Genomic DNA, 26,164 nt, shown 5'->3' on the forward strand with positions numbered 1-26,164 from the left:
AAGAGCAGCTGGCTGATGAAATGGCCAAGATACCTGTCTTTTGTGTGGGCCAAGAACAAAAGACACTTGCCAGCTGGTATGTAATATGAGTGGCCATGGAAATATGGTGTATATGATGTAGGCCTGCTCTCTGCTAGACCAAGGAGCAGAATGGGATGGGGAGGAGACACTTTAATAGCATGCCTGTGAGTGCCTCAGCATCCCCCGTCTCTAATTCCCAAAGAGTCTCCTACTAATTGCTGATCTAGTTACAGCTACTAGAGCATCATCAGAGAAGATTCAGGTACTCCTGGGGGTCAAGCAATGAATTTTATGTCTGACCGTTAGAAACTTCCAAAGGTTTTGGGATCCTTCACAGGAGTTGAGATTTTTTTTTATGAAGGTTACGTAAGGAAACCATGAGAAAATCCACCCCAAGTCCCTTAAAATAGAATGATTTCCCCTTAGCTGTTGGGAACCCAAATACAGCAGCCTTGGGCTACTGCATGAGTGCCCAATGCTGAAACTGTCAGTTATGTGTCACTGCACATAAAACAAAAGAGTGTATAATTTCTGATGTAATTTTAGCAGCCTGCTCTTGCTGACTTTTCTATGGTAACACACCTTAGCTCAATTTACTAAGTTACCGATTGCTTGTAAAATGAGAATTTTGTACTCAAATTGAGTGCAGAATTGATCCAGCTAGAGCATGCCTGCATCGCCTTGCACCACGACTGCCCAAAACACCTCACAGCAAGCAGGAGAGGTGCCTGAATTTCAATGTGCTTTAACCAAGACAACTGCACCTTTACCTTTGCATATTTATAGACGTTAACAGAACTCTCCATGCTGATGGTCTGGGCACATAGGATCTCACAGTGTCTTTGGAGGCCATCCAGTTGAAACAGGCTGGCAGCTGACAGCAGCTATTGGGACAAGAGAGAGATTTTTCAAAATTAAAGTGCGGCCGACGTCTTCCTCAAACTCCTTCTCCAGAGGCCTAACCCTCCTGTGAGAGCAGAAAGGCCCGTAATGATGACGATGCATATCAAAGTGTAGTTCCCCATAGTATTAGAACTAGAAGACACCAAGTAAAATTAATGGGCAACAGGTCTTTAAAAAAAAAAAAATTCTTCAAACAGCACACAGTCAGCCTGTGGAACTCCTTGCTACAGGAGGCTGTGAAGACTAGGACTAAACTAGGTTTAAAAAACAAAACAGCAGAAATGTAGCACTTCAAAGACTAACAAAATGATTTATTGGGTGATGAGCTTTTGTGGGACAGACCCACTTCATCAGATCAATTTCCATTCATACGTACAGAGGGCCAAAAAAAATTGCAATAAAAACTGATAAAGTATGCAAGACTGAAGGAGGCGGCAGAGGGATGGGGGATGTTGCGATATCTCAGGCAGGACGGACGCTTAACATTCCCCATCCCTCTGCCACCTCCTTTAGTCCTGCGTACTTGATTGGTCAGTTTTTACTGCAATTTTTTTTTTTTTTTTTTGGTCCTCTGTACTCATGAACGTCAGTCTGTATTGGAAATGAGATTGAACTGACGAAGTGGGTCTGTCCCACAAAAGCTCATCACCAATAACTCATTTTGTTAGTCTTTGAAGTGCTACATTTCTGCTTTGTTCTGTTGGAGTACAGAGTAACATGGCTACCTCTTGTTAGGGTTTTAAAAAAGAGCTTGATAAATTCATGGAGGTTAGGTCCATTAATGACTATTTGCCTGGATGGGTAAGGCATGGGGTCCTTTGCTTCTGTTTGTCAGAAGCTGGAGATGGATGGCAGAACAGAGATTGTTACTTGTTCAGTTCACTCCCTCTGGGGCACCTGGCATTGGCTAGTGCCAGCAGACAGGATACTGGGCTAGATGGACCTTTGGTCTGACCCAATATGGCTGTTCTTATGTTTAATGAAGGTAGCAGGGCCTTTCTGAATTCTTAAATTTGTGCACCTCCCAGAAAAATCAGTCAGAAGGAGAACACTTATCCATCCACGAGCAGCTGAATTCATCTTCCTCTTTGCTTATGGGACTTGAGATGACTTGAGTCCTCACTAAGTTTGTTTAAAATGTGTACAACAGAGGGGAATGTGTCTGCTATCACACATTCCACATGGTCTGTTCTTCTGGGGTAGGCAGGATTCATATTGGAAGCTTCTGTCTCTGTAAGCTGGTCCTGTTAGATTTCACCATCCCAGGATCAGTTCAAGGATTGACCCAACACAGCTACTGCTTCTCAGGTTTGTCAGCTGCATGCTGGGAAACAATACAGACTACAAAGAAAAGAATGGCCTTGCTGGGTCAGACCAAGGCCCATCTAGATGAGTAGCCTGTCTTCTGACAGTGGCCAATGCGAGGTGCTTCAAAGGAAATGAACGGAACAGGTAATCAAGTGATCTGTCTCCTGTTGCCTATTCCCAGCTTCTTGGAGACGCCATCTCTGTGCATCCTGGCCAGCAGCCACTGATGAATCTATCTTCCGGGAATTTATGTAGGTCTTCTTTGAACCGTGTTACAGGTTGAACCATTTACATCATCCCTGGCAATGTGTTGCATAGTTTGATTGTGCATGGTATGAAGAAGTATTTTTTGTTTATTTTAAACCTGCTGCCTATTATTTTCATTTGGTGTCTCTCTCTCTCTCTCTCACACACACACACACACACACACACACACACACTGCCCATCCCCATGTGCAGAGAGAAAATAACATTTATTTTCTCAATACCACTCGTGATTTTATAGACCACTCTCATATACCATCTCTTCCTGTCTTATTAAATTCCCCTCATACAGAAGCTGTTCAATACCCCACATCGTATTTTGAGATGGCATGGTCTCATCTACACCCAGAGCCCATTGTTCTGCACAAGCTATCTGAAGTAGTAACTGCTTTGTTCTTCAGAGGATAAACTTCCTGAGACACTCAAACACAGTCACCTTCCACAATTCCTTATTTTCTCCTAAAAGAATACACATTTAACACATTTTTCTGCCCTGTAAAAACACTGGTAGCTGCTCTCCTCTCTTCCAGAAGTCACTTGTCAAGCAACACTATGCGCTTTGAAAATATCCCCTCCTTTCAACGCCTTTGCTTCCGTGCCCTCTCATGCCCGAGTGCATTTGGCAGAAAGTGGAAGAAAACTTTTTCTCACCTCTAGAACATCAACGGTGGGAATTTCCATAGATTCGGTTCCTCCATAATATAAATACTGCATCAGCATCTGGAATGGGAAAAGGGACCTGCCTAAAACTGTTGTCAGTCAGGACACGGGAATTTGAATGCTCGTGCTGCCCTTCTTAAGCAGCAGAAATTGCAGCTCCAGCTTCCTGTGGGGCTTGATGATAACTTTGCTATGGTTGGTGGCCTGGCTGGGCTGCTTTCTAATGCTCTTTTCTCTCTCTGGCTGTGAAGGGGCCCGCATCAGGGTATTTAAGCCAAGGATGACAAACATGTCTCTGAGCAACAGCAAGGCCCCTGTAGAAACACTGCATGGGTCCTGGGTTTTGTAGTTTTTCAGGCTAGTGGCACCCAGGCGCTGCCAGCCAGCAGTAGACTAGCAAAACTAGCAGAGTGCGTGTGCACCATACATCTTGCCAGCAGGTGATGCCCTCCCCTCTGTAGAGATCCAGTAAGCCTCCCTGTACCACATGTCCTTCAGCCAGCAGAGTTGGGGCTGCGAAAAGAGGGGTTGTTTGGCTGAGGTGACAGGTGCAGGATAGTCTTGCCTCTCTGACCCTCCCATGCACATCTTCCTACTGCTCACCAAAACGATCCTCTTCATGCACTCAAGCCCATTGCCAGGGAACTGATTTTTCCCTTGAAAACCAAGGTCATTCTATTTATAGCACAGCAGAGCCAGGTGGCTGCTGTCAGGATCCCAGGGTTCTAGATGCCGTACAAACACACGACATAACGTGATCCCTCTTCCCGGTGCTGAGCAGAATGCTGGGTTCTTGACCTGTACTCCAGATGGCTCAGAATTGTCTCCCCAATAGTGAAAATTATACCACATTTTGTAGGTAACCTCATGTCCTAAGAATGTCCCCCAGTCTTCCCATAATCCTGCCCCACCCCACACTTTATATGAATGCCACCTATGTTGGGATGTGATTTGCATAAATCCCTTCAGGGGTAATTTTTTTTAAACAGTTTTTTGTGTTACTTTTCAATCCACTACACTGTCTTGAAAGGCAAAACTCCTCTCCCTGTTCCCTTTGGTGCTATGACACCACAGATACCACAGCCTGAAACGCATGCCTTGGAGCTCCCAGAATCACAGAACCCCCTTGATCAAAGACCTCGTTCATGCGACTTGAAGAGGAGTTGTCTTAATACATTCAACTTTATTGTCATCAGTCTCAGGCCTGAGCCCCGCCGTTTAGATGCAGACATTGCAATGCTTTTCAGTTCAACTACAAACATAGGAAACCCTACTGGCAAGGAGCAGCAGGGATGTTTCTGTGCTCAGATTATTCCCAGCGGCTGCAGAGATACTGTGTTGGGATGAACACTCAGAGAAAACCAGGATGAGTCCTAAACATGTCAGTGAAACAGTTACAGACTTTCAGTGGTTCTGCACTTTCAGATTTCCCTATTCTGCACATTTACTTCCTAATTTGAAATGCAGATTTGGAAAGCTGGAACAATGCCTGACTATTGCATTTCAGTGACCTGCTGTTAATACCCCCCTCTTTTCATCATGAGTGAACCTCCCTGAGGTCACTTAAATATGGAAACATCAACACAAGTAAAAGTGGAATTCTCAACTTCAAGTCTTTAAAGGGAGCCCCACAGACTTCTGATCGTCTGATTTGAATTAATGTGAAGCCTGGCAGCTCTCCGGCTCTAACCAGGCTTATTTTTTTGCTTAACACAGCATGAAAATTGTGCCTGGGAACTTCCAGAACTACAAAAACGTACTCAATAAAAGACCTCATTTGTCCTCCTTTATGGAGATCCAATAGTGTTTTTTTTTCCCAGAGCTAGGCCCATGCTGACAAATTTGGATGTAGATCAGAATGCATCAGAAATGCAGAGATATTTGAATCAGACCACTCACTATCATCATTTAGCTCTGGCATTAATATTTGTAGCCTTTTCTTCACAATAAGGATGGGAGCAGACAAACAGTGGTAATGAGCAGGGTGCACACAATTTACATACCTTGAAAATATTATATTTCATATCACTGATTTCAACAGTTTTACTGCCTTGGCCGTCTAACTCTGTTTTATTGGTCATCAGGGTCTTAAATCTGGAAAAAAAAATGGAGACAAAATGGTTGCTTAATAGATTTCATTTTTGCCATTCTGAATCATCTTTTCTTGATGAGTTGTCAGTAAGCAAAATGGGGAAATGGAAAATCTTGGTCCTGCTGTACTGGCATTTATATTTTCCAAACAATTGTGTTTCCATCATCTCGAACAGCAACTGAACTATAAAACTTCTGACTTCTCAATCTGAAGAGTTCCAAGGCCTGGATTTATCTCCATGTTCTCCAGTTTTAAGATGCTCCTATTCCACCGAAATCAGTGGTATTAGATTCATATAGGACTGGAGTGACACTGAGCTAAATCAGCTGCCTAGAACTGTACGATGTATTAATATTAGTTTAAAAAGCAAATAACCGAGCCTGTAATAGACTCAACAGTACAGTATCACCAAAATGCATTGATAAAATATTGAGAATTCGGTGTATTTTGTGAAAGATCAAGGTACATAGCAGCTAGATTCTTTACTTCCATCACTCCCGTTGTCTTCTAGGGTGCAAAAGTGGCCTTAACACTCTTCCAGAGGAATTTCTTGGGATGAGGCAATCTGGCTCCTATGCTGTCCTTTCCTCATCCTCGAAGGCACTGGGAGCTCAGGGCGGTGGGAAAAGAGGTCGGAGACAAGGATGGAAGGGAAGGAGGGAGTAAGTCTGCTGGTGTGGGAGGGGGAAGGGAAAGCAGGCAATTGCCCAGGGCCCAGCCATTCAAAAGGGTGACCTCTGCAGCACTCTTGGGGTGGTGCTGAAGCTTGGCTGCCTTGACCCCTGACCCAGCCACCTGAGGCCCTCTCCTTCTAGGAGCATGGAGCTGCCCCGCCTTCCCTCCCCCGCAAACCCTCATCTTGCCTAGGGGCCTGGCAAGTTTGTTCATTCCCCTGCACTAGAGCAAGCTGCACTCCAGGTATACTCAGTGGAGGACGGTTCCCAGGTGAACGTTAACCACTAGTGCATGTCAGAGCAGCCTTTGTGTTGTTCCAACCCGCACTGGGACTGGGGAGAAAATCAGGCCGGACCCCACTCTCTAATGCTCTGAGCAGAAGCAAAGAATCTGTCTCTAAAATTCTTGTGGCTTGATAATGTAAATTTGAGTAGTCCTTTACTAATGCCAGTTGCCCCATTGAGACTACTGGGGGCTGAGGGCTGCTCATGTGAGCAAGGGCTTACAAGGCCCAGCCTTCATGACTATCCTATTTACCTGTGAATAACTCAGTGGCAGCTAGTGCATGTAGTTCCTGGAGGCCGACTCACCTGTTGGAAGCGGTAACCAGCAGGACTTTGTGTGCATAAAACAGCTTTCCTTCCACTAAAAAAGTCACATCCGACATGTCTTTATTGTTCAGAAAGTGAGGATCTGTTGGAGAAAGGTGGAGGAGGGACAAGTTTAATAAAACGCTGCAGGCAGCCAAGGAGAAAAAGCAAAACCACCATGGAAACTCTCTCCCAGAGACAAAACTGAGCCTCTCACCAAGCCGGGCTGGCAGTGTCTTGTGGATTTCAGGAATGTTGGGTATAGGACTGCTGCCATAGCAGTGGGTGAAGATGGCTGCTAGCTGCTGGTTGATAGAATCATTCTGCAAGGAAGAAGGAATTTCTGTCAGTAGTGTTTAATAATAGGCTCCTCAGGCTGTAATAGTTTGCTTGCTGCTTGCGTCAAAAGAATCTTCGTCTGCTACTTTTACTGTTTTTAAGGACCACTCTGTGCAAAGGGTGACCTCTGTGCAGAAGGGCCAACTCTAGACCTAGCAGGGGGTGAATTACAACAAAAATATTCTCAGCAAGTGTGTGGCATGCATCTGTCAAGGAATAAAGAATTAATGTTAGAGAGTGCAAGTCTCACAGGGGAAAGCTCCCCTGACTTCTACACAGCCAAGCCCACAGTGTGACTTCTCAGGCTACTCTGTTAAGAACATAAGAATGGCCATTACTGGGTCAGACCAAAGGTCCATCTAGCCCAGCATCCTGTCTGCTGACAGTGGCCAGTGCCAGGTGCCCCAGAGGTGGTGGACTGAAGACAACAATCAAGCAATCTCCTGCCATCCATCTCCAGCCTCTGACAAACAGAGGCCAGGGACACCATTCCTACCCCCTGGCTAATAGCGTTTTATGGACCTAACCTTCATGAACTTATCTAGCTCTGCTTTGAACTCTGTTATAGTCCTGACCTTCACAGCCTCCTCCAGCAAGGAGTTCCACAGGTTGACTGTGCGCTGTGTGAAAAAGAACTTTAAATTAGTTCTAAACCTGCTACCCATTAATTTCATTTGGTGGCCTCTAGTTCTCATATTATGGGAACAAGTAAATAACTTTTCTTTATTCACCCTCTCCACACCACTCATGATTTTATATACCTCTATCCTATCCCCCCCTCAGTCTCCTCTTTTCTAAACTGCAAATGTCCCAGTCTCTTTAACCTTGCCTCACATGGGACCCGTTCCAAACCCCTAATCATTTTAGTTGCCCTTTTCTGATGCCAAAATATCTTTTTTAAGGTGAGGAGACCACACCTGTACACAGTATTTAAGATGCAGGTGTACCACAGTTTTATAAAGGGGCAGTAAAATATTCTTTATCTTATTTTCTATGCCTTTTTACATAATTCCTAACATCCTATTTGCTTTTTTGACTGCTGCTGCACACTGTGTGGATGTTTCCAGAGAAGTATCCATGATAACCCCAAGATCTCTTTCCTGCTTAGGTGTAGCTAAATTAGCCCCCATCATATTGTATGTATACTTGGGGTTATTTTTTCCAATGTGCATTACTTTACACTTATCCACATTAAATTTAAAGGATCGTCTTAGGGGGTGTATTAGTTTGCAGCTTCACAAATAACAATCAATCCTGTAACACGTTAGAGACTAACAAAATTGATGAGGTTCTGAAGTTATGAAAGGGTCAGGGAAAGTTCATAACCTAAGAGAGCTTTTTATTATTGCATTATTTTAAAGTTGAAATTTTGTGTGGTTTTTAACCACCCACTGCCTCTCCCTGCTATCGTCAGAGACTCTACAACAATATAAGTTGAAATCAAGGCAAAAACTACCATGGAGTTCAATGGATGCAAGGTCAGGCCAATTTTTAGAAGAAAGATAGATTGCTAGTAACAGCTAATCACAGTAAAGCTAATAACAACATTGTGCAGAAAATTCTAGGAAGGTAATGAGATGCTACCGAAAGCCTGAGTTCCTCAATACTTTGCAAGTATCAGAGGGGTAGCCAAGTTAGTCTGTATCTGCAAAAGCAGCAAGAAGTCCTGTGGCTCCTTATAGACTAACAGTGATTTTGGAGCATAAGCTTTTGTGGGCAAAGACCTGCCTCATCAGATGCAATGTAGCGGAGACACTTTGGAGTACTTTGCAGGTAATACCTTCCATTACTGCAAATTCACTCAGCGTACTCAACTAAGCTGGGGTTTTTACAGGGATTCCCATTTCCAGTAAAAGGAGTGTCATTGACACAGGGGAAGCAAGTATTAGATTGCTCCCGTCTTGATCCTTGACGGTGCAATACTGCATGAGCTTGGATAAACAAAGACATGACAGTCTGTACATGCATAATTCACCAGACCCCAATGCGCAGTTATATTGCTTCTGTTCCTACCAACAATAAACAAATAATTGTGAAACTCCTGGTTGAAAGATTTCAGCTTCATATTAAAAAAAAAAAAAGATTACTTTGCTGGTTTTGAGGATATCAAACATTAGCTGCAGCCCTTCATTAACCAGCTCTTCATTATAGTCCTCCTCCTTAATAGTGGCAAACTCTCTCAAGAGATTCTGCACCACAGAATAGCGAGACTGGTAGAAGGTTGTCCGTAATGACTCAATCCACACATGAAGCTTCCATGGGATTCCTGTAACCAGACACAAAGGAAAGTGAGGGAGTAGAGTACAAGTGTTGAAATAGCAGGCAAGAAGATGCAGGTTGAACCTCTCTCATCCAGCACCCTGGAGACCTGACTGGTGCCAACCCAGAGAATTTACTGAACCACGGGGTGGGAGGTCAGTATTGTCTAGCAGCACTACCAACACTTCCACTGCTTACTGGGCAGAGGTAAATCACAGCTAAAGAACAGCACAGAACACAGAGCCAGGACTAGTGGCTGTAAACAAACTTTATGGGACCACAGGAAAGTTGGCCACACCCATGACAAGTGGACATCTGTCTCACTTAAAATCATGCTGGACCATGGATGTTGCTGCACTAGAGGTTCAACCTGTATTTCCACCTTTTGTTGTAATCATTATCATCATCATCAGCATTTAAATAGCTCTCTTTATTTTGAAAGAACTTTGCACCCAACCAATTTTCCCTTCCAGCATACCTGGGAAGTGGATGTACAACTATCCCCATTTTAAAGGTGAGGAAACTGAGTCATGGGAGAGTGAAGTGACTTAACTGTGGCCATTGTGAAAATCAGTGTCAGAACTCAGCCATTCCTGGTTCTTGCCAAGCTTGCTACCCTTTTAATCTCAATTTTGTGTAATGTTTTTCTCTGAAAGCACAACGTTAATCTAAATTTGAACTACATTCTGCAGATTAGCTGCACCATTATATCACAGGGAGTGGCCAATTTTATACAAAGCCATTTTGTTTGCTATAATTTAATACTATGGGCCACTTGTTCTAGCTCAACATGCACATTTGAAAGTCTTCAGTCTCCTACTTTACAGTAGGTGCAGTGTGGATCCTCAGACCCCATTTCTGGGCATTGGCTGCCTTTGGTATTCAGAGCTCAAATTGAGACTCTTTAAAGGGGCCTGAGGTTTCAGGTGTTCTGAGTACTCGCACCTCCAACTGACTTCAAATAGTGTGGCTTGAAGGGCTGAGCTGCTCTGATCTTCAGGTCCCAGCCTGTTCCAGCTATGTAGGCAGAAACTGGGGCACCCTAAATCATTGAGCCCTTTTGAATAGGCAGCTGAGTGATCAGTAAACAGTTTGACATTATTTTCTATTTAAATTAGAGACTAATTAGAGACTCCATCAGTTGGTGGCAGGTTTGAACGTGATGGTGCAGGGCCTTCCCCGAGGGACCTGTAATCCCTGCACTCACAAAACCTAGTGCTAAAGAACCTGCCTTACCGAGTACCCTGAGCTCCATGGTGATGTCAACGTAGCCATGCTCAGCACTGTAATACATGGCCTCTTGCAGGGCCTTCATCCTGGTTTTACACAGCCTGACCTGCCCCTCATGGGAGCTGTCCTGGCTGGATGTGTCACTCTCCACTCCCTCGGCTAAAATCTCCTCCAGCGACAGAACATCTCCCTTTGACTGCTGGGGCTGGGTCAGGAGCTTGCGTAGCACATTTCTGCAGAGGAAACAGAAGGAAATGCTCTCCAATTAATGACAGGCTCACAAGCCAGACAGGCTGCGCAGGGTGGTTTGGTCCCAGAACTCCTGGAAGCCTGACTTAGTGACTCATTTCTTTCCAGAGAGAAACACTCTCTGAGATACATTTGGGTTCCTCTAATGACTGGGTCTTTAAACATTATTATAGCACTTTAGTCAGGGTTGGTTTCTCTGTCAGCAAACCTGAGTTAGGAAAAGCAAGAGCTTTTCAGCATCAAATCCCGTGAATGTTTGCCATGAGTGGCTGGCAGACCAGCCAATACCAGAAGTGCCTTGCTTCTGCTTAACAGGATCCCATTTAGAGTGGCTGGGTCCTGGCTCTTCCTACAGAGGTGAGAAGCCATGAGACAGACGCAGGCTCTCCAAGGCAATCGGGCCAACATAAGATGATGTGCTGAACTGCCACTAGCTGGCGCTCTCAGTGCATAAATTGGCACTGCAGAATCTCATGGTTTCGGATCGCCCTTCTGCACAAATCATCGGGAAGTAGGAGACTTAACATCATTATTTGCACAGTATGAATCGTTCTAGAAAGAGGGCTCTTACTGTGGCATAATCAACCCATCAGATGCTTTAGTCAAAGACATTGCACAGTCAAGGATGTTAACACTGAAAAGATCAGGTGCAACAGTCAGGCATGATAGCTGCAAAAAAGGCCATTTTCCACTTCACAAACTCTCGAGTCATGGAGACTAGCATTAGGAAAACACTTGCTGGCATAACTACATCACTGTCATTCCTGGGGATCCAAGCTTTAATGCTGACATGCTGCACCAATATAAATGGGGGTTTTACATTGTTGTGATTCAGTTTGGTAAGTTTCCATCATGTGTTGTACTGACGTAAGCTCAGTAGCACACTGCTGCAGCACATCTAAGATTCAGGGTCTGGAATTGGTGTAAATATATCAATGTGATTACACCAAAGCTAATTTTTCTGATGGAGACTGGGCTAGAATGATTTCTGGATCAGTTCACAGAATGGTATTTCTAAACACTAACTTTGCAGACAGAGGCTGGGATGGAGGATCCAACTGGCTTTCCTCTGCTTCAGATATCATCTATATTAAAGTTTCTCCATGCCTAATTCTGCCCCCAGCTTCACCTCTGCAACCTCCCTGCCATTACGTTCTGCCTTCAGTTATCCACACACATTCCACATCTTTAGAATTCTGCCGTGCAGTTGGAACTTAACAATTCTGTAGCTGCTGCTGCCTGACCCAGAAGCAAATCCAGCTCCTTCTCTCCTAGCGCTGGTTGCTCTGCAGTGCCAACAGGTGTGAAAAAAGCAGGAGAAACTTATTTGCTGACTTCAGTGACTAAAATACAGAGCTGCAAACCCATCTGTTGAATGAGATGGTGCCACTTTTACACAGTTATTTTCGGAACAGAATCACTGAATGTGATAATTACTTTCCGGTGTGTCCTTTCAAAAAGAAATGCTGGTTTGGCCACACTAGAGTCAGAATGATGCCATCAACTCTACTGCATTAAAACATGGCTATCGTCAGCAGAGTTTTAGCAACCCTTCTGAGACCAGCGTGGACAGGGATTTTTGGTCTGGGAGCTGTGGTGTAAAACTGTGCTACACCCTGAGCACGATGAGGGGAGCTTCCAACATTGGGCTCAGGCAAGAGACCTCAGTAAATCTGTACAAGCATTTAGAGGGTCTTCTATTTAAGGCAGATCTTAAGTGGTTTACCTGTGCCCATGTGCTGCTGAGTGACTAAAGCAATTCATATCTTCGTGAAGCGAGGAGGACATCCCATTGAGTTCCATCATACTCAGGAGGGGATCTGCACCCCTGCTCAGTAACAAACTGACCAGCTCGTAATTCCCTAAGAGAAGAATTTGGAGAGAAGTAACAATAATTCCATTTTCTGACATCCTGTAAAAGTCATAGAGTACTTCCACTGCTAGTAGTGGGCACTTCCGTCGCACCCCATGAGCATTAATTATGCCTTACAGCACCTTGAGAGGAAGGGCGCTATTATTATCCCCGTTTTACAGAGAAAACAGAGGCAGAAAGAGGCTCAAATTGCTCAGTGCCACACAACTAGCGAGAGACAGTGCTCAGAAGAGAACCCACAAGTTAAGTCACCCAGTCCTGTATTCTACTTGAAGCAGAGACACATCTTTATATGTGAAGAGGGGGCGGGGAGGTGGGATGGGGGAGAAAAGATAAATTTTTTTAAGTTAATTTTTTTTCTCCCGTGTTTCACCATTTGAAGTCAAGCTACACCGTAGTTGCAGTTGTATGTACATCTGGCTTTAATAGGGCCAGAGTCTCAGTTGTCAACTCCATCGGGGTGTAGGGGGCTCAAAGGAAACCTGAGAGCTTCTCTAAACTGTTCTAGCTAGCTATTGCCTCCAAGGGGGCCATCCTGCAGCCATAGATAGCTGGAGCAACATGCATTCCAGCCATCCACCACCCCATTGCCCCATGGGGGACCAGCTTCTGCTTCCTTTGTGCCATTTGGATGGCACAAAAAAGAGCAAGCCAGAGAATCCATCCCATAATAACCAGGCCTCAAATGATGGAGAGAGGAAAACCAAACTGGTAGGCTGCAGATGACGGAGAAGAAGTATGAGCTTTGGGCTGGCAAGGCTAGTCTTTATAGTCCATGCAAACCCCTAACATGGCATCTGCTTGGAGAATAGGCCTAAGATTATGCTGCTGCTTTAAAAAAATTAGATAAAACATATATCTTTGTGGCTACGTCTACACTAGCCCCAGACTTCGAAATGGCCACGCAAATGGCCATTTTGAAGTTTACTAATAAAGCGCTGAAATGCATATTCAGTGCTTCAATAGCATGCGGGCGGCCGCGGCACTTCGAAATTGACGCGCCTCGCCGCTGCGCGGCTCGTCCCGACGGGGCTCCTTTTCGAAAGGACCCCGCCCACTTCGATGTCTCCTTTATTCCCATCTGCTCATGGGAATAAGGGGACTTTGAAGTGGGCGGGGTCCTTTCAAAAAGGAGCCCCGTCGGGACAAGCCGCGCAGCGGCGAGGCGCGTCAATTTCGAAGTGCCGCGGCCGCCCGCATGCTATTGAAGCACTGAATATGCATTTCAGCGCTTTATTAGTAAACTTCAAAATGGCCATTTGCGTGGCCATTTCGAAGTTTGGGGCTAGTGTAGACACAGCCTGTATGACCAAGAGTGTTTTATCCCCAGGGTGACTCTGGCTGATGACAGGTGCCAGTCTGATGCCTCCCTCTCTGCTCAGCTCCAGGAAAGGCAGGGAATGGACAGTGGCAGCCTAATTTTCTCAACACTGCCCCACTCCTGCTCTGCACTTACACCTGCCTGAGAAAACTTGTGTTATTCGTAGCTGCTTAGAAGCACGTGTGAATGCTGCCCTGTGGACGGGAATGCTTTGCGGCCAACAAAGCAAAAGCCCACTCATGGGAGCGGGTCAGGTGGGAGGGAGTAGTTGTCAGCACTTTTGCAGACAGACAGAATGCACATTTGCTGGCTTTAGCAACAGGTCTGTGTCCACACTGCTTTTCCCTACAGGCTGTGGCGTGTAGACATACCATACGAATGAAAGCATGCTGCAGTCCTATTCCGCACTGGGCCTCCCTGCTGAGGCTGTTGGCAGGCAGGGTAATCAGCCGCAGTGGTAAATGTAGAGTGAGTTGACACACACAGCAGCTTGTTTCAGGCTGCTCACCAAACAGCAGATGATAACAGATCTCGGATGTTGCTAACTGGGTCAAGGCTCCCACTAGTTATTCAGGCATGGAAATGTACCGTACCCCATTAACCATGCTCCTGAACTAGCTAGGTCCCCACCAATTTGAAATTTTCTATGCACCTTACGTTGTTAGTTGATTTAAGGTGAAATCCAAAGTAAATCCCAACCCAAGTAAACCTAAACACCTGAGCCCGAGCTCTGCTACTGCCAGAGTTTTCCTGTGACCTTCAGAACAAGAATGGAAGTGTCCCATTTGACTCACCGGCTGCTGAAGCCAGCTGAAGAGGGGTTTCAGCGTAGTTGTCCTCGCTGCTGTTAACAGTGGACCCCTCAACGTGGGCACCAGCATCTAAGAGCAGCTGCAAAAGACCAATCAGAGACAAGCCGTTTGGAGCGATTCATAAAGAGATAACAGAAGCTCCTATATACTGGGAGGGAAACCCCATTTGGTCAGTAGCAAAGGGTGAAAAGCAAAAAGGGAGCTCAGCAAAATCTAAAGTTTAAATATCCATAGCCAGGCAAATCCACTTCTCACACTCATCTGATTGTTGTGTGAGTTGAACTGAACCCTAGGGACTAATGGTGGCTAAGATCTGCATAGGGGATTTCTTTATTCTTCTTTCTTTACTGTGTCTGTTGTTGTTCTTTTTTTCTTTTGTTATGGTTAGTTAGTTTTGGTGAAGGGTATCAGATGGACTGGAGCCTAGCGCCCTATTTCCATCTGTTCTCCAGACTCAAAGGCTACAGTTAACACTAGTGTGTTTTAAACGGGCTGTGCATTTTACACACAAAGGCTATGTCTACATGGGCAGCCTCTGTTGACAAAACTGGGCCTTTGTCAACAACACTCTCACAATGTTTACACAGTTGAAGCACTTTGTGGAGAGTTTGTCAACAAAACTCAGCTGTTCAACCAGCAGTGTTATACCTCTCCCCAATCAGGTATAATGCCTCTGTTGACAGAGCGCCCATGTAGATACTACTGTTGACAGGGAGAGCATCCAGTTTCCCCAGGGCAGCCCTGTTTGCAGAGCTTCTGGTCAGCCATTCTGTCAAGAGACCGCAGGGCAGGGCAGGCTGGTTGTTCTCCGTTGACCAAGTGGATTGCTCGTTTGAGCTTCTTTTACGCGTAGATGCGATTTGTCGACAGAGATACTGCCGAGGTTTCTCTATCAACAGTGACCTCTGTCAACAGAGGCTGCCCGTGTAGACATAGTCAAAGTGCCTTTTGTAAACAGCATGTTGAATAAACCCAGCATCTTCCCCGAGAGAGTTCTGCCTCTCTGCTATGAGGAATATCACCTTTTTGACAGATTTCTGTTGACAAAACAGCTACGTAAATTCCCCCAGGGAACTTCTCTCAACAGACGGAGCGTCCACAACAATGGGTAGTACTATCTGCTGTGCTTCCGGGTGCCTGTTTTGTTGAGAGAGCAGCTGGGCAGTCCGGCCGCTCTGTTGACCCAACAAAGCGCTCTGTCGATTGGCTTTTGTGCGTGGCCGCTCTCTGTCAACAAGACGTTTTGTCAGGAAATCTCTTCTGACAGTGACTTCTGTCGACAGATCGCTGTAGTGCCACCAGAGCCAAAGGGACTGGGATGCGTCTGCACAGTGGGAAGTCCCTGCCATTTGGTTACATGCCATGCAGAAAACAGACACGATCCCCTAAGGGAATTGCCACAACTGCTCACCCAGAACTTCAGGCCGTGCAGATTCTGGGCAAGGAGATTCCTTTGGCTTCCCTGACTTGCCACCTGTGAAGCCTAATCTTCATTCTGGCACAAGACAATGTCATTACATTGGCCAGGGAGTTCGCTAGCCCCCTGGATGGGGGAGCTCTTTGCAGGCAGACTGGCACTAAGCCAGCTGTAACTGGCCACGCAGGAGAGGGGACAACGACCTTTTCCAAACATTTTCAGCAGCAAAAAGCATCAGTCTATGGCACATTGACACCATCGTGTGAAGCAGGGTCAACGGCAGTAAACGGAGGTTACTAGTTGTTCTTTGAGACATGGGCCCTATCCGTATTTGACACATAGCGCATGTGTACATCATGCACACAAGTGCTGAAACGAGCAGGCAGTGCCTGTTGGCCTGTACCTGTGCAGTGGTTCACCTTGGGCGTAAGACTGAGGGCATAACAGGCAGTGCAGGCGGATGCCACTCCAGTTCTTTCCTCATACCGCCGATCGAGTAAGATCCAAAGCAGAAGGGATGGGGCACAGATTGGGACTGCACATCTCAACAAATTGCCAATATGTTGCCAGTAAGTAACCTCCACTACTTTTTCGAGTGCTGGTTCCTCTGTGCATTCGACGTGGGTGATTAAACAGTATTCAGGGTTGAGCGGGAATGCAAGAAAGATGCTTGAATTACTGCAGTATAGGGCTTATGACAGGAGTGGCACTTGAAGAAGAATCCTTCACGTATAAGGATAACAAAGCAAGCTTGGGCATTTGTGTTTCCCAAGCAGAAGCAGGCACCCTGTTGACTATTCACAGCCACAGAAGACAGCTAATTGGGATGCTTCCTTCTGGGGCAACCACTGCTCCTCTGTTGGCTAGAATCAGAATCAAACAGCTAACTGTCATAAGCCCTACACTGCTGATAATTGATGGAGTTTCTTCTTTTAACTCACTTGGCAAGAAGAACTTGTGCTTTTGGAGCAGGATGACCTGGGTTCAATGTATGCTGTTGCTATGACATGCATTTCTGAGCAGCCATGGTATTCAGCAGTTAGAATAATGGAGTCCTAGGTTTATTACCAGTTTACTACCTCACTAGTCTTAGCACAGACTGGACTCACAATGACTGTGCCTGGAAATTTCACATTTACATTTTCAGCATAATGCTGCTGCTGAAGGACAATGATTTTTTTTTCTACTTACTGATGATGTATTTCTTCCTTGAGGGAGAAGCTAAATCAGGCGAATTGAGTTATGGTTATGAACAGAGAGCAAATTCCACTGGGCTTCAGAGAAAGCAGAGATGGGACTCTTTCAGTGAGGGTCATTGCAGGGATGATTTTGATGTTAGATTTAGAAGTTGAAATACTTAAAACAGCTAAGCAAATAAACACTCAGTGCCAGCAACATAATATGTGGCCCAGAGAAGCAGGAGGGTAAGTTTAGTCCAAGGAGCCTTCTTCATGTAACTCTCAGCCTTGTCTCCAGAGATTGTCTAGTGTAGAAGTTAAAGTTATAAAATGTTTGAAATATCAAGGAATCCAGTGGCAACTTGCTAGGGATATGGAGGATGAATCTATACCATGTGCATATGGTTGTAAATGAAATAGGTTTATATACAAAAAAACCTCTCATTAACTTTCAGTTGTGTTTTCCTTGAGAGTTGACTAGAAATTGCTTATTGTCTCATGAGTAGTTGCAAACCTGCTGTAGAACTGTTCTGCACTTGCCCTGAAGCTAGAGGGAGAACTCCACAAGGCACCTTGGTGATCCAGTTCTGCACACCCTTTGTGTGAGCAGAGCAGAAAGGCTGGAAGGTAGCATGCACGGGGCTCGTAAGCACGTACCTAGTGAGCAAAGGAGTGACAAAGTAGCAACACTCCTAGAACAGGTTCTGAATGGATCGTCCGTGGGAGAGTGGCAGCTTTTACGGCTGGAACATTCAACTTGTAGGGAATACCAAGAGAGCACAGGGTACTCTGCTTCTCTCAGATGCAGGCTTTTAAGCAGGAACGGACAAGCAATTTGATTTTTTTTTCCTTTGAACCTATAAAAGAAATATCCAGGCCCTAGCTAATATTTTCAAGGAACACGCTGAGCAAGCACACTGCTCACACTTTCACAAGGTCCCCTGAAAGCACCACTTCACAGGAGGACATGATTAGTGGTTGACCACATTCTTTGAATCCAGGGAAACCTCAAGAAATTAATGCAGAAATAGTAAGTACAAAAAAGAACAAGAGTTTGTAGGATGTTTCATCATTAAAGCCTTTTCAGAGTTTAATGAATAGCCTCCACAACATGGGGCAAGGCAAGTCACGTTTCGCACATTTTGCAGCTACATGGATAATCAGTGGTTTTAAAAAGACTTGTAGACCAAAGCCACAAAGGGAATCAGTATGGGTCCTAACATCCTGCCTTGTGCTCAGAGAACTTTACCACCCCCCTCCATCCCTCTTTCTCAACATCTATATTCAGGTTTCTTGATAACTGTTTCCCCTTGTCCTTGGCTTACCTGAACTACAGAGATGTGTCCATGCAGCACAGCAAAAGTGAGTGCAGTCCAATGCCGGCTGTCAGGATGCACTGAGGGATATCGGGGACTGCTGCCAGGAACCTGGGAACATGTACAGACCGGTTATTGACCTTACAGTCTCTGTCTCTCTCCCTTATTCTTCAGGCTGTACTGTAACTGACATTTCCCTGGCGAAGAACTCCTGGGAGTGACAGACTGACACCCTACAGAGAGTACTGCCAGGACTGATCATTGTGTTCTATCTTCTAGGCCTCTGCAGCGTGCCTATGGATTCTGCTTAGTGGCATCCTTTCAAAAGGGAGACCTTTTTGTTTCCCATGACAATCATCATTTCAGTCTCTGAGCACTCCAAGGGCTTTGGGCTTATTTCTCCTACAGCCTTGAAACAATGAGCTCTGAAAGGAAGGCCCTTCGGCGGGTCTGGTTGTACAAACTTGTCAAGCTGGAGCTTTTGGTTGCCAGGAGAGATCTCATGACTCCGCGGTGTCCAATATACTGCCCGCCTGCATGTGGCAAACTGGACACCGCAGCGTGGCGAAGTGGCTTGCTAGGACCGCACACAGGGAACGCTCTCAACCCCTCCACGCGCATGTCCCGTCACTTGGCAGGACAAGCGCGTGGCAGCAGTGGCTCCCCGGGGCGGCTCAGAGCGGCTCACGCAGCATGGCTCCAGCAAGTCACCAGCAGTTGGCGCAGGGTGTGTGCGCGCCTGGCTGGGGTGGGCTGGGGAGTGAGGGAGCCTGGCTTGGGGGCGGGGTGGAGCCTGGTTGCAGGGGGAAGGTGACTGTGGAATTGTTAAATTTCCTTTGGACACCACTGTCATCACTGATCCTCCTTATTCACAAGTCAAGAATGAGCACTTTTCCTGGGCTTGGCCCTTACTCACTGGTATATCCAGGTTTGCACCAGCATCAATCAGCATCTGGACCATGGCTTCATCTCCAGCTGCACAGGCGTACATTAGTGGGGTCATACCCTTCAGAGAGAAAAGTCAGCAGCATGTAGCCTTTATCTGTAGAGCCCTGCAAATCTGCAGGTGGCTGCTTTATACCTGCAGGTATCCGCATCCGTGAATGTGGATGCGGTACCTGCAGTTCAGTTTTGCAGCTGTGCTGTATCCAGACAGGGCTCTATTTACCTGCACGTCTAACGCCAGAGAACCCATCTGCGAAAGGGACTAATGGCAATGTGTCTGCAAGGTGAGTATGTAGGTGTATATGCAGAATGTGATGTACAAAGTGTGTGCACGTGTGGACACACATGCATTTGTGATTTCTGTGTGCTGTGGGAGAATCGAGATGTTAAAAGCAACGGGACATGCCCCACATGGAACAGATAGCAGACGGGATAGCAATACACTTTTTTTATTTAAAATCCTAAGCTTTGCATGGAGCCGTGTTTTAGAGGCAGACCCTTTCCTAAGGCTGCAACTTGCATCCTCCTTGGCCAAGGGAACTTAAAACAGAAATCAGTGTAACCCTCTGAGTTTGTTTCTTCTGTCGCCATATGTAAAATGATATTTGTGAAAGTATTTCAGCACTGACAGAAGGTTTCTACCCATGTCGTCATCTTTTTCTCTCGCTTTCTGCTTAAACAATGGTCAGCCATGAGCTAGATTGGCCCTATTATCAAACATATCACTCAAGAAATGGCCAAGCCCACAGCCAAAAGGTTTTCCTGATCCAATAGCTCCAAGTTCACATCTCAGGTTTTCTCGCTTGTCATCCTCTGGGTTTTAGAAATGGTTTTAGTAGACTGGATTTTCCCCTGGGGGCACCGCTGTTCTAATCAAACAATAATCCAGCTTCATTGTTACAAAGGATCCTGAATCAAACCCTGGATCCAAAATGCTGGTTGTGGGTTCTGGATCCCATGTGTCCTGCTCAAGTTTCTCTCTGAAATGGCCAGATGTCCCCAGATCTGGGCCAGGTCTGATCTGGAGCTGCAACTGCTGGCTCTGGGAGTGTGTGGAGCTGGGGTTTGGCCCAGGGCTGGTGACAGACTTTTCCAGGCCCTGGGTAATGCTGGCGGGGGGGACCCTCAGCTCTGGGCCCCCCAAAGAGGCAGAGCTAGGGCAGTCAGCCTCCCGCAGTGCCCGGACTGTATGTACCTACCGCTGCACCACCCAGACCTGGCTGCAGTGGGATCCAGTGATGAACTAAGGGGGCTGGAGCTCTGGCCACCATTGGCCTGAAGCCCAAGGTCCTTTTAAGTCACAGAATCCGAGGGCAACTGCCCACTTTGCCCTCCCCACCCCCTTAAGTGGCTCTGCCTAGGCCCTTTACAGGGGTAGAAGATTCAGCTGTGGATTCGGAGTTAGAGCTGAGGTATAGGTTCTGGGCCATCTCTATTCGTCACTAAAACCCTGATGAACTCAGTGGGTTACAAGTGGCCAATCGCAGCCTAGCAATGTTTCTCTAGACCTCCTCCTCCAAGGCTCCAACAAGATGCTAGGATACTATGCTGTAAATCTGGGCGAGGTATCCTCTGCTGAGGACACACAAAGTGAGCACCAGTGCAATGACATGTAAACACTAGTTCAGTGAAATCCTTCAATAGGACTGGCTGCAATATGACATCAATAGGGTGATAATGAGACGAGACTATCAACTGTTCAAGATCTTAAACCTCTTTACTTGAGCCGTCAGCAAAACCTGCTAAAGTGTAGAGTTGGACTGAAAAAACAACCCCCGCCCCTCACCTACACATATACAGTGCCTCTGGCTGGCTGAAGTTTAAAAAAAAAAAAAAAATCCAGTCAAGAGGGGTGTCTAGGGCTGTGATTTCTTTGGAGTGAGGATAAATAAATCAGCAGGTCACTGAACAAAGCAATAGAGGAAAAATAGCAACGTTGTTTTCTTAAGAACAAAAGTCCTCTGGGCTTTATAGCCTGAAACCACAAAACCATGAGGGGAAAAAAATCCAAGTGACAGATTTTCATGAAACAAAACAGACCAGAGCTATCTGTAAAGTCATTTCAAAGTAATTTTTTAATTCAAAGTAAATTCAGGGCAAGGAAAGGTGCCCTGTACAGAAGTCCACTATTAACCACTGGGCAGAGTCAGTTCCAGGCTATCTGCCTCACGTACCTCCACTCAGATCTGAAGGGACCATTTCAGAACTGAAAGGATAGAGAATATCATCTGCCATTGAGTTCTCCTCAGCCCTTCTGTAGACTGGGGCTTTTTTGCACATCCACTGAGAACTGAGCTAAGAATAGCATCTAACTCACTTCGTACAGATCACCCAAAAGCCATCAGAGAGTAACACCTTTTGGACACGCTCCAGTGACTTGGCCTAAATTTCAACTGGAGAAGTATGTAGGGATTTTAACTTTGCAAACACTTAGGTGCAAGACAAAATCTAGCTTTCCTGTAACATACCCCAAAAACGAATCAATCGGCCCATTTCTGCCAGGGATGTGCCATAAAGTATCCCAGAGAATGATGCTGCTCACCAAGCAATCTAGAAATAGTTCTCTTAAAGAGTTCACAGGCAAACACAAGCTAGAACTTGAGTAAGGTTGTGCTATAGAAAAACACCTTGGACCTTTTCTGCACTGATTCGCCTCTACAGAAAATATTTAATTAGCTCATGTGGGGAAACTTTGTCTTTTCATATACCTGATCATCCATTGTGTTGACCCCATCAGGCCCCAGTGCCTCTATAGCTTGGTTGATCAGATCTGTCCTTCCACAATTTAACATTCGAAAACCCAGGTCCTGCTGGAATTTTTCGGTAGCAGCCTTAGCATCCAGTCTTCGGAAGGAGCTAAAACAGCATTCAGGCCTGTTGAGGACAAAAGGCAGAAAGTACAGCAATAGTTTCAGGAGGTTTGTGTTTTAAATAAGCAATTCATTCTAGTTCCGCTTCTCCACATGGCTTTATGCTCCACTAGTGAGTTTTTCTATTTTCCCTGAAGAAATGTTTACTTTTTATAAAACTATAAAGCATCAAATGTACATGAAATCATATTTAGAGAAAGAGAGGAGGAGGAACTCCTGTTGAAATAAAAGTACAAATATAGTTCCAGGATTAAATAACCATTATGACTGTATGTAGACCCTGGTCATTATTCCCAAATAAAATGTTGCCTATCATGATGCCATCATCCCTTCACTCCCACATATTTTTCATCCCTGCATTACAATGAATATTGTCCACATTCTCTATTGGGTGACAGACCATTCTCAGATCCACTGCACTAACAGCAAACTTACGCCTGGGACCCAGATGTATATTAAGATTCCACTCCTAATCCTTGCCACCCCTGACAGGAGCGGTTTCCAGGTGGCATATGCTGGTCAGTTTCACGGGTCCCATAAGCAGTGGGGAGACGGGAACCAGCCTACCCCGGTTCCCAGCTCCCTGCCATTCTGGGAACCAGGAAACTGACCAGCCTGGTGGGCTGGTCAGTTTCCCAGTTCCTGCAAGTCCAGGGGAGCCAGGAACCAGGTGACAGCCTGGTTTTCATCTCCCCTTGATTTGTGCAAAAATGTGAGTTACGCCAGGGTTGCAGGAACCCAACCCCAGCGTAACTCAAGGGTTTACTGTACACACAGAATGCTATGAAACACACCAAGGGAGCATCTAGAAGATCAGAGAAATACCTTTGGCATTCATCACTCTGGTTACTGTAATCCAGAGACCTAGCAATAGGTCAGGACATCCCTGACAAAGGGGTGATGTTTAAGTTGATGGTGTCCTTGTAAGCAGGTAAGGTTAGGGTAAAGAGGGACCTGTGTTTATAAATTGCTTGGAAATGATGCGCTGAGAGCACTGGATTGAAAAAAGCTTATATTTACTGGCCCACAGACAAGAGGTGTGGAGAACTATTTCTCTAAGGAATCTTTATCAGAAGATATACAAAGTCTGAGTTTCAGGACAGAATCCTTCTGCAAGGTGGGTTTTATTGTCTTACTCTGTAGCTTATTTGGAGGGACAAAGCAGCTCTGATTTGCCTAAGGGCACACATGGAGCCAGAGCTACAACTGGGAGTAGAACCCAAGAGTTCTGGCTCGCTGTCACTTGCTCTAACCATTAGACCCGGTCGCCTCGTGTAAGTAAGAAGGTCATGTCTCTGGCACTGTACAAGGCCGCATCCCCTTTTTTGTTTTCCGTTCAGCACAGCCAATATCCCCAGCTCTGAAAATCCCATCATGGGGAATCCTTAGGGCCTAACCTTTTGGGATAACAGTTTAGGAAAAAAAAAGTTCAAACAAACTGTTTATGAAGCTCAATTCTGACTTGTCTTTTCTGCCCTCTGCTGCAAACATGATGTGCATTATTTGAAGCAACGGCTTCCTTGGTTGCTTAGAAAGATTTATGGTATATCACATATATCCTTGAAAGGTTTGATGAAGGGCAGGAGAAAATATATGGGTGTGGGAAGGTAAAACATCTGTTTTTTTTCCCCCCCTTTTCTTGTCCTCTGTAATCACAACAAGCTGGATAGAAGTGTACATCAGCCACCTTCCAATGGCCAGTTTTGAAAGACCCCTTGCAACAATCAGAATATAGAACTGTATTCCTGTATATTCCATATGTTGTGGCTGAATTCCTGTCCCATTTTACCTTTCTGACAAGCCTTCATTCACAGAAGTCTCAAGACCGCCTAGGGTTTCTCAAAGGGTGGTTTTCTTTGGTAATGATAATGGCCCTACCAGGCACTTTTAACTTAAAATTTATTGGTATGGAATCTGCCTTAATTCTGCCTTAGCAAAGTTTTTGTCCAGGATTTTCCCTTTAATTTACATCAATGCACTTCTAAAATAGAATCTGAAATGCTCTTTCCTTTTTTCCCATACATGTAACATAGAAATGAAGGGGCCATTTGTGTTTCACATACTATATCTCGCTACTGAATTTACAAAATCCTGTGGCAATTAAAACAGGATGCCTTTGAAGTGGGCAGTCTCGGACTGAGTTTTGGGCTACTCCTTCAATCTAGAGGAAAGACTTTTTTAAAAAAAGCTATGAAACTAAGATTGTAAGGAGAATGACAGAAACTAGCAAGACAGAATGCCGATAGTCTGCTCTTCTGCAATGCCATCTGAGAACCTCAGAGCCTTTTACAAATACTGTTTCTTTCAGCATTGCTAACACCTTTTGAGAGTGGTAAAAATTGAGGCACAGGAAAGTTAAGCAACTTCTCCTACGCTCCATGGAAAATCACTAGAAAAGCTAAGAACAGAATCTAGGAGTCTTGACTAAAACCCCTTGCTGCAACCACTGGATCAGCCTCCGTCCTCACACAAAAGACTTAAAAGTAATGGTACATGTTTTCTTTACAAACCATGTTTAAATATCATTTGTTTGTGTGTGTCCACAGTAAAGTCATCAGTAATTAAATGGGATGGGATTAATTCTGAAGACTGAAAATTCACTTTGGCCTGCTGTGCATATTTCCCGATGAGGTTTCAGATATCCACAAAACAGAAATCAGCACTAACCCCAGAAGGGTATTTAAAGAGGCAAAGGATTATCTTGTGGTTAAGGCTTGAGCCTAGGAGTCAAACTGCGTGTATTCTCAGACTGCCTCTGTCACAGACCGTGTGTGAGACGGAGGGCAACTCACAGATGCTTCTAAAGTGCACTGAGATTGTCCTCTCACGGAACGTGATTCAGAGGGGCAAAGCGTTCAGACTATTATAACAGACTGTAAAGATAAGGCCACATACTTGAGCTGCCTTGGCTCGCAGTCCAGTCCCGGTAAGAGCAGCCTAGCTGTCTGCCTGATATCATCGCTGTCCACAGTTAAACTGCGCCGATGCTCAGCGTAGGTGATAGCCACTCGCATCCACTCCATCAGTGGGGGCAGAAGCATGAAGGGCCTATGCAGAGAGTGAAGAAACCCATTACAATCAATGATGGTTTGTTCTCTTGTACAACGAGCTTAAAAGCACTGCGCCATTTCCTAGACATGAATCTTGGGAAGCAGACCAGCAGGCTCCTGGTTTTCTCACTTGATAAAAAAACTCCTCCTGCAAAAGCAAAGTCTGTCTCGTTAGCAGAGTGTGGTTGACTGGTAGTTCAACAGATTCCAAAAAACAAAACCACAAAAACACCTCTGGATTTGGGGGTTGGGAGTTTTGACAGCTCAGCCTCGATTAGCTGCACTTCAGTTTGTCCCAGACAGAGTCATGCTGAGGTGCGTGACCGTGTGCGAGACGGATTGAGCACACAAAGAATGTTGACTCCTGATATCCAGGCCACAGAAAGTTAAGAAGTCTGCTTCTGCTCCTAACCATTGGCGGCCTCCTTTAGCTCAAATGGTTGAGGCTTGTGATTTTGGAGCTCAGGAGTTCTAGTCCTAGTCCTCATGTGTGAGCGATTTACATAATAAACACATCTCTTGTCTCTAGAGCAACAAGGCAGGTGAGGTAATCTTTTACTGGATCAACTCCTGTTGGTGAGAGAGAGATGACCCCAACTAGCATCTCTCTCAGATATCCTCAGACCACCATGGCCTCAATAATTCTGTTGTCTCTAGCTTCTGGGATTTGTTACATCCACTGAAAATAACCTTGGTTATTCAATTAAGAAAACGTACTCAAGGCTCCACCTTGACATTCAGTTAACCCAAGTTTTGTGCTATTAATATCAACGGCTTTTCTCTCTCTACATT

General features: G+C 45.4%; 1 protein-coding gene across 1 annotated transcript in view; it reads right to left on the reverse strand.

Moving 5' to 3' along the window:
• Positions 1 to 26,164, reverse strand: part of ABTB2 (ankyrin repeat and BTB domain containing 2) — a 199,593-nt gene that overhangs the window by 2,456 nt on the left and 170,973 nt on the right. The window contains exons 4-16 of the mRNA XM_074998935.1: positions 25,218 to 25,370; positions 22,161 to 22,326; positions 19,424 to 19,513; positions 18,517 to 18,618; positions 14,579 to 14,675; positions 12,317 to 12,452; positions 10,348 to 10,574; positions 8,940 to 9,118; positions 6,731 to 6,836; positions 6,514 to 6,616; positions 5,160 to 5,250; positions 3,148 to 3,216; positions 792 to 905 (exon numbers count right to left, since the gene is read on the reverse strand). Of these exons, the coding sequence (XP_074855036.1) occupies positions 792 to 905; positions 3,148 to 3,216; positions 5,160 to 5,250; positions 6,514 to 6,616; positions 6,731 to 6,836; positions 8,940 to 9,118; positions 10,348 to 10,574; positions 12,317 to 12,452; positions 14,579 to 14,675; positions 18,517 to 18,618; positions 19,424 to 19,513; positions 22,161 to 22,326; positions 25,218 to 25,370 (1,633 nt within the window). The remainder of the gene's footprint in view (positions 1 to 791; positions 906 to 3,147; positions 3,217 to 5,159; positions 5,251 to 6,513; positions 6,617 to 6,730; positions 6,837 to 8,939; positions 9,119 to 10,347; positions 10,575 to 12,316; positions 12,453 to 14,578; positions 14,676 to 18,516; positions 18,619 to 19,423; positions 19,514 to 22,160; positions 22,327 to 25,217; positions 25,371 to 26,164) is intronic.

The sequence above is a fragment of the Carettochelys insculpta genome, chromosome 6, assembly GCF_033958435.1.
Source record: "Carettochelys insculpta isolate YL-2023 chromosome 6, ASM3395843v1, whole genome shotgun sequence".
Classification (NCBI taxonomy): Eukaryota; Metazoa; Chordata; order Testudines; family Carettochelyidae; genus Carettochelys; species Carettochelys insculpta.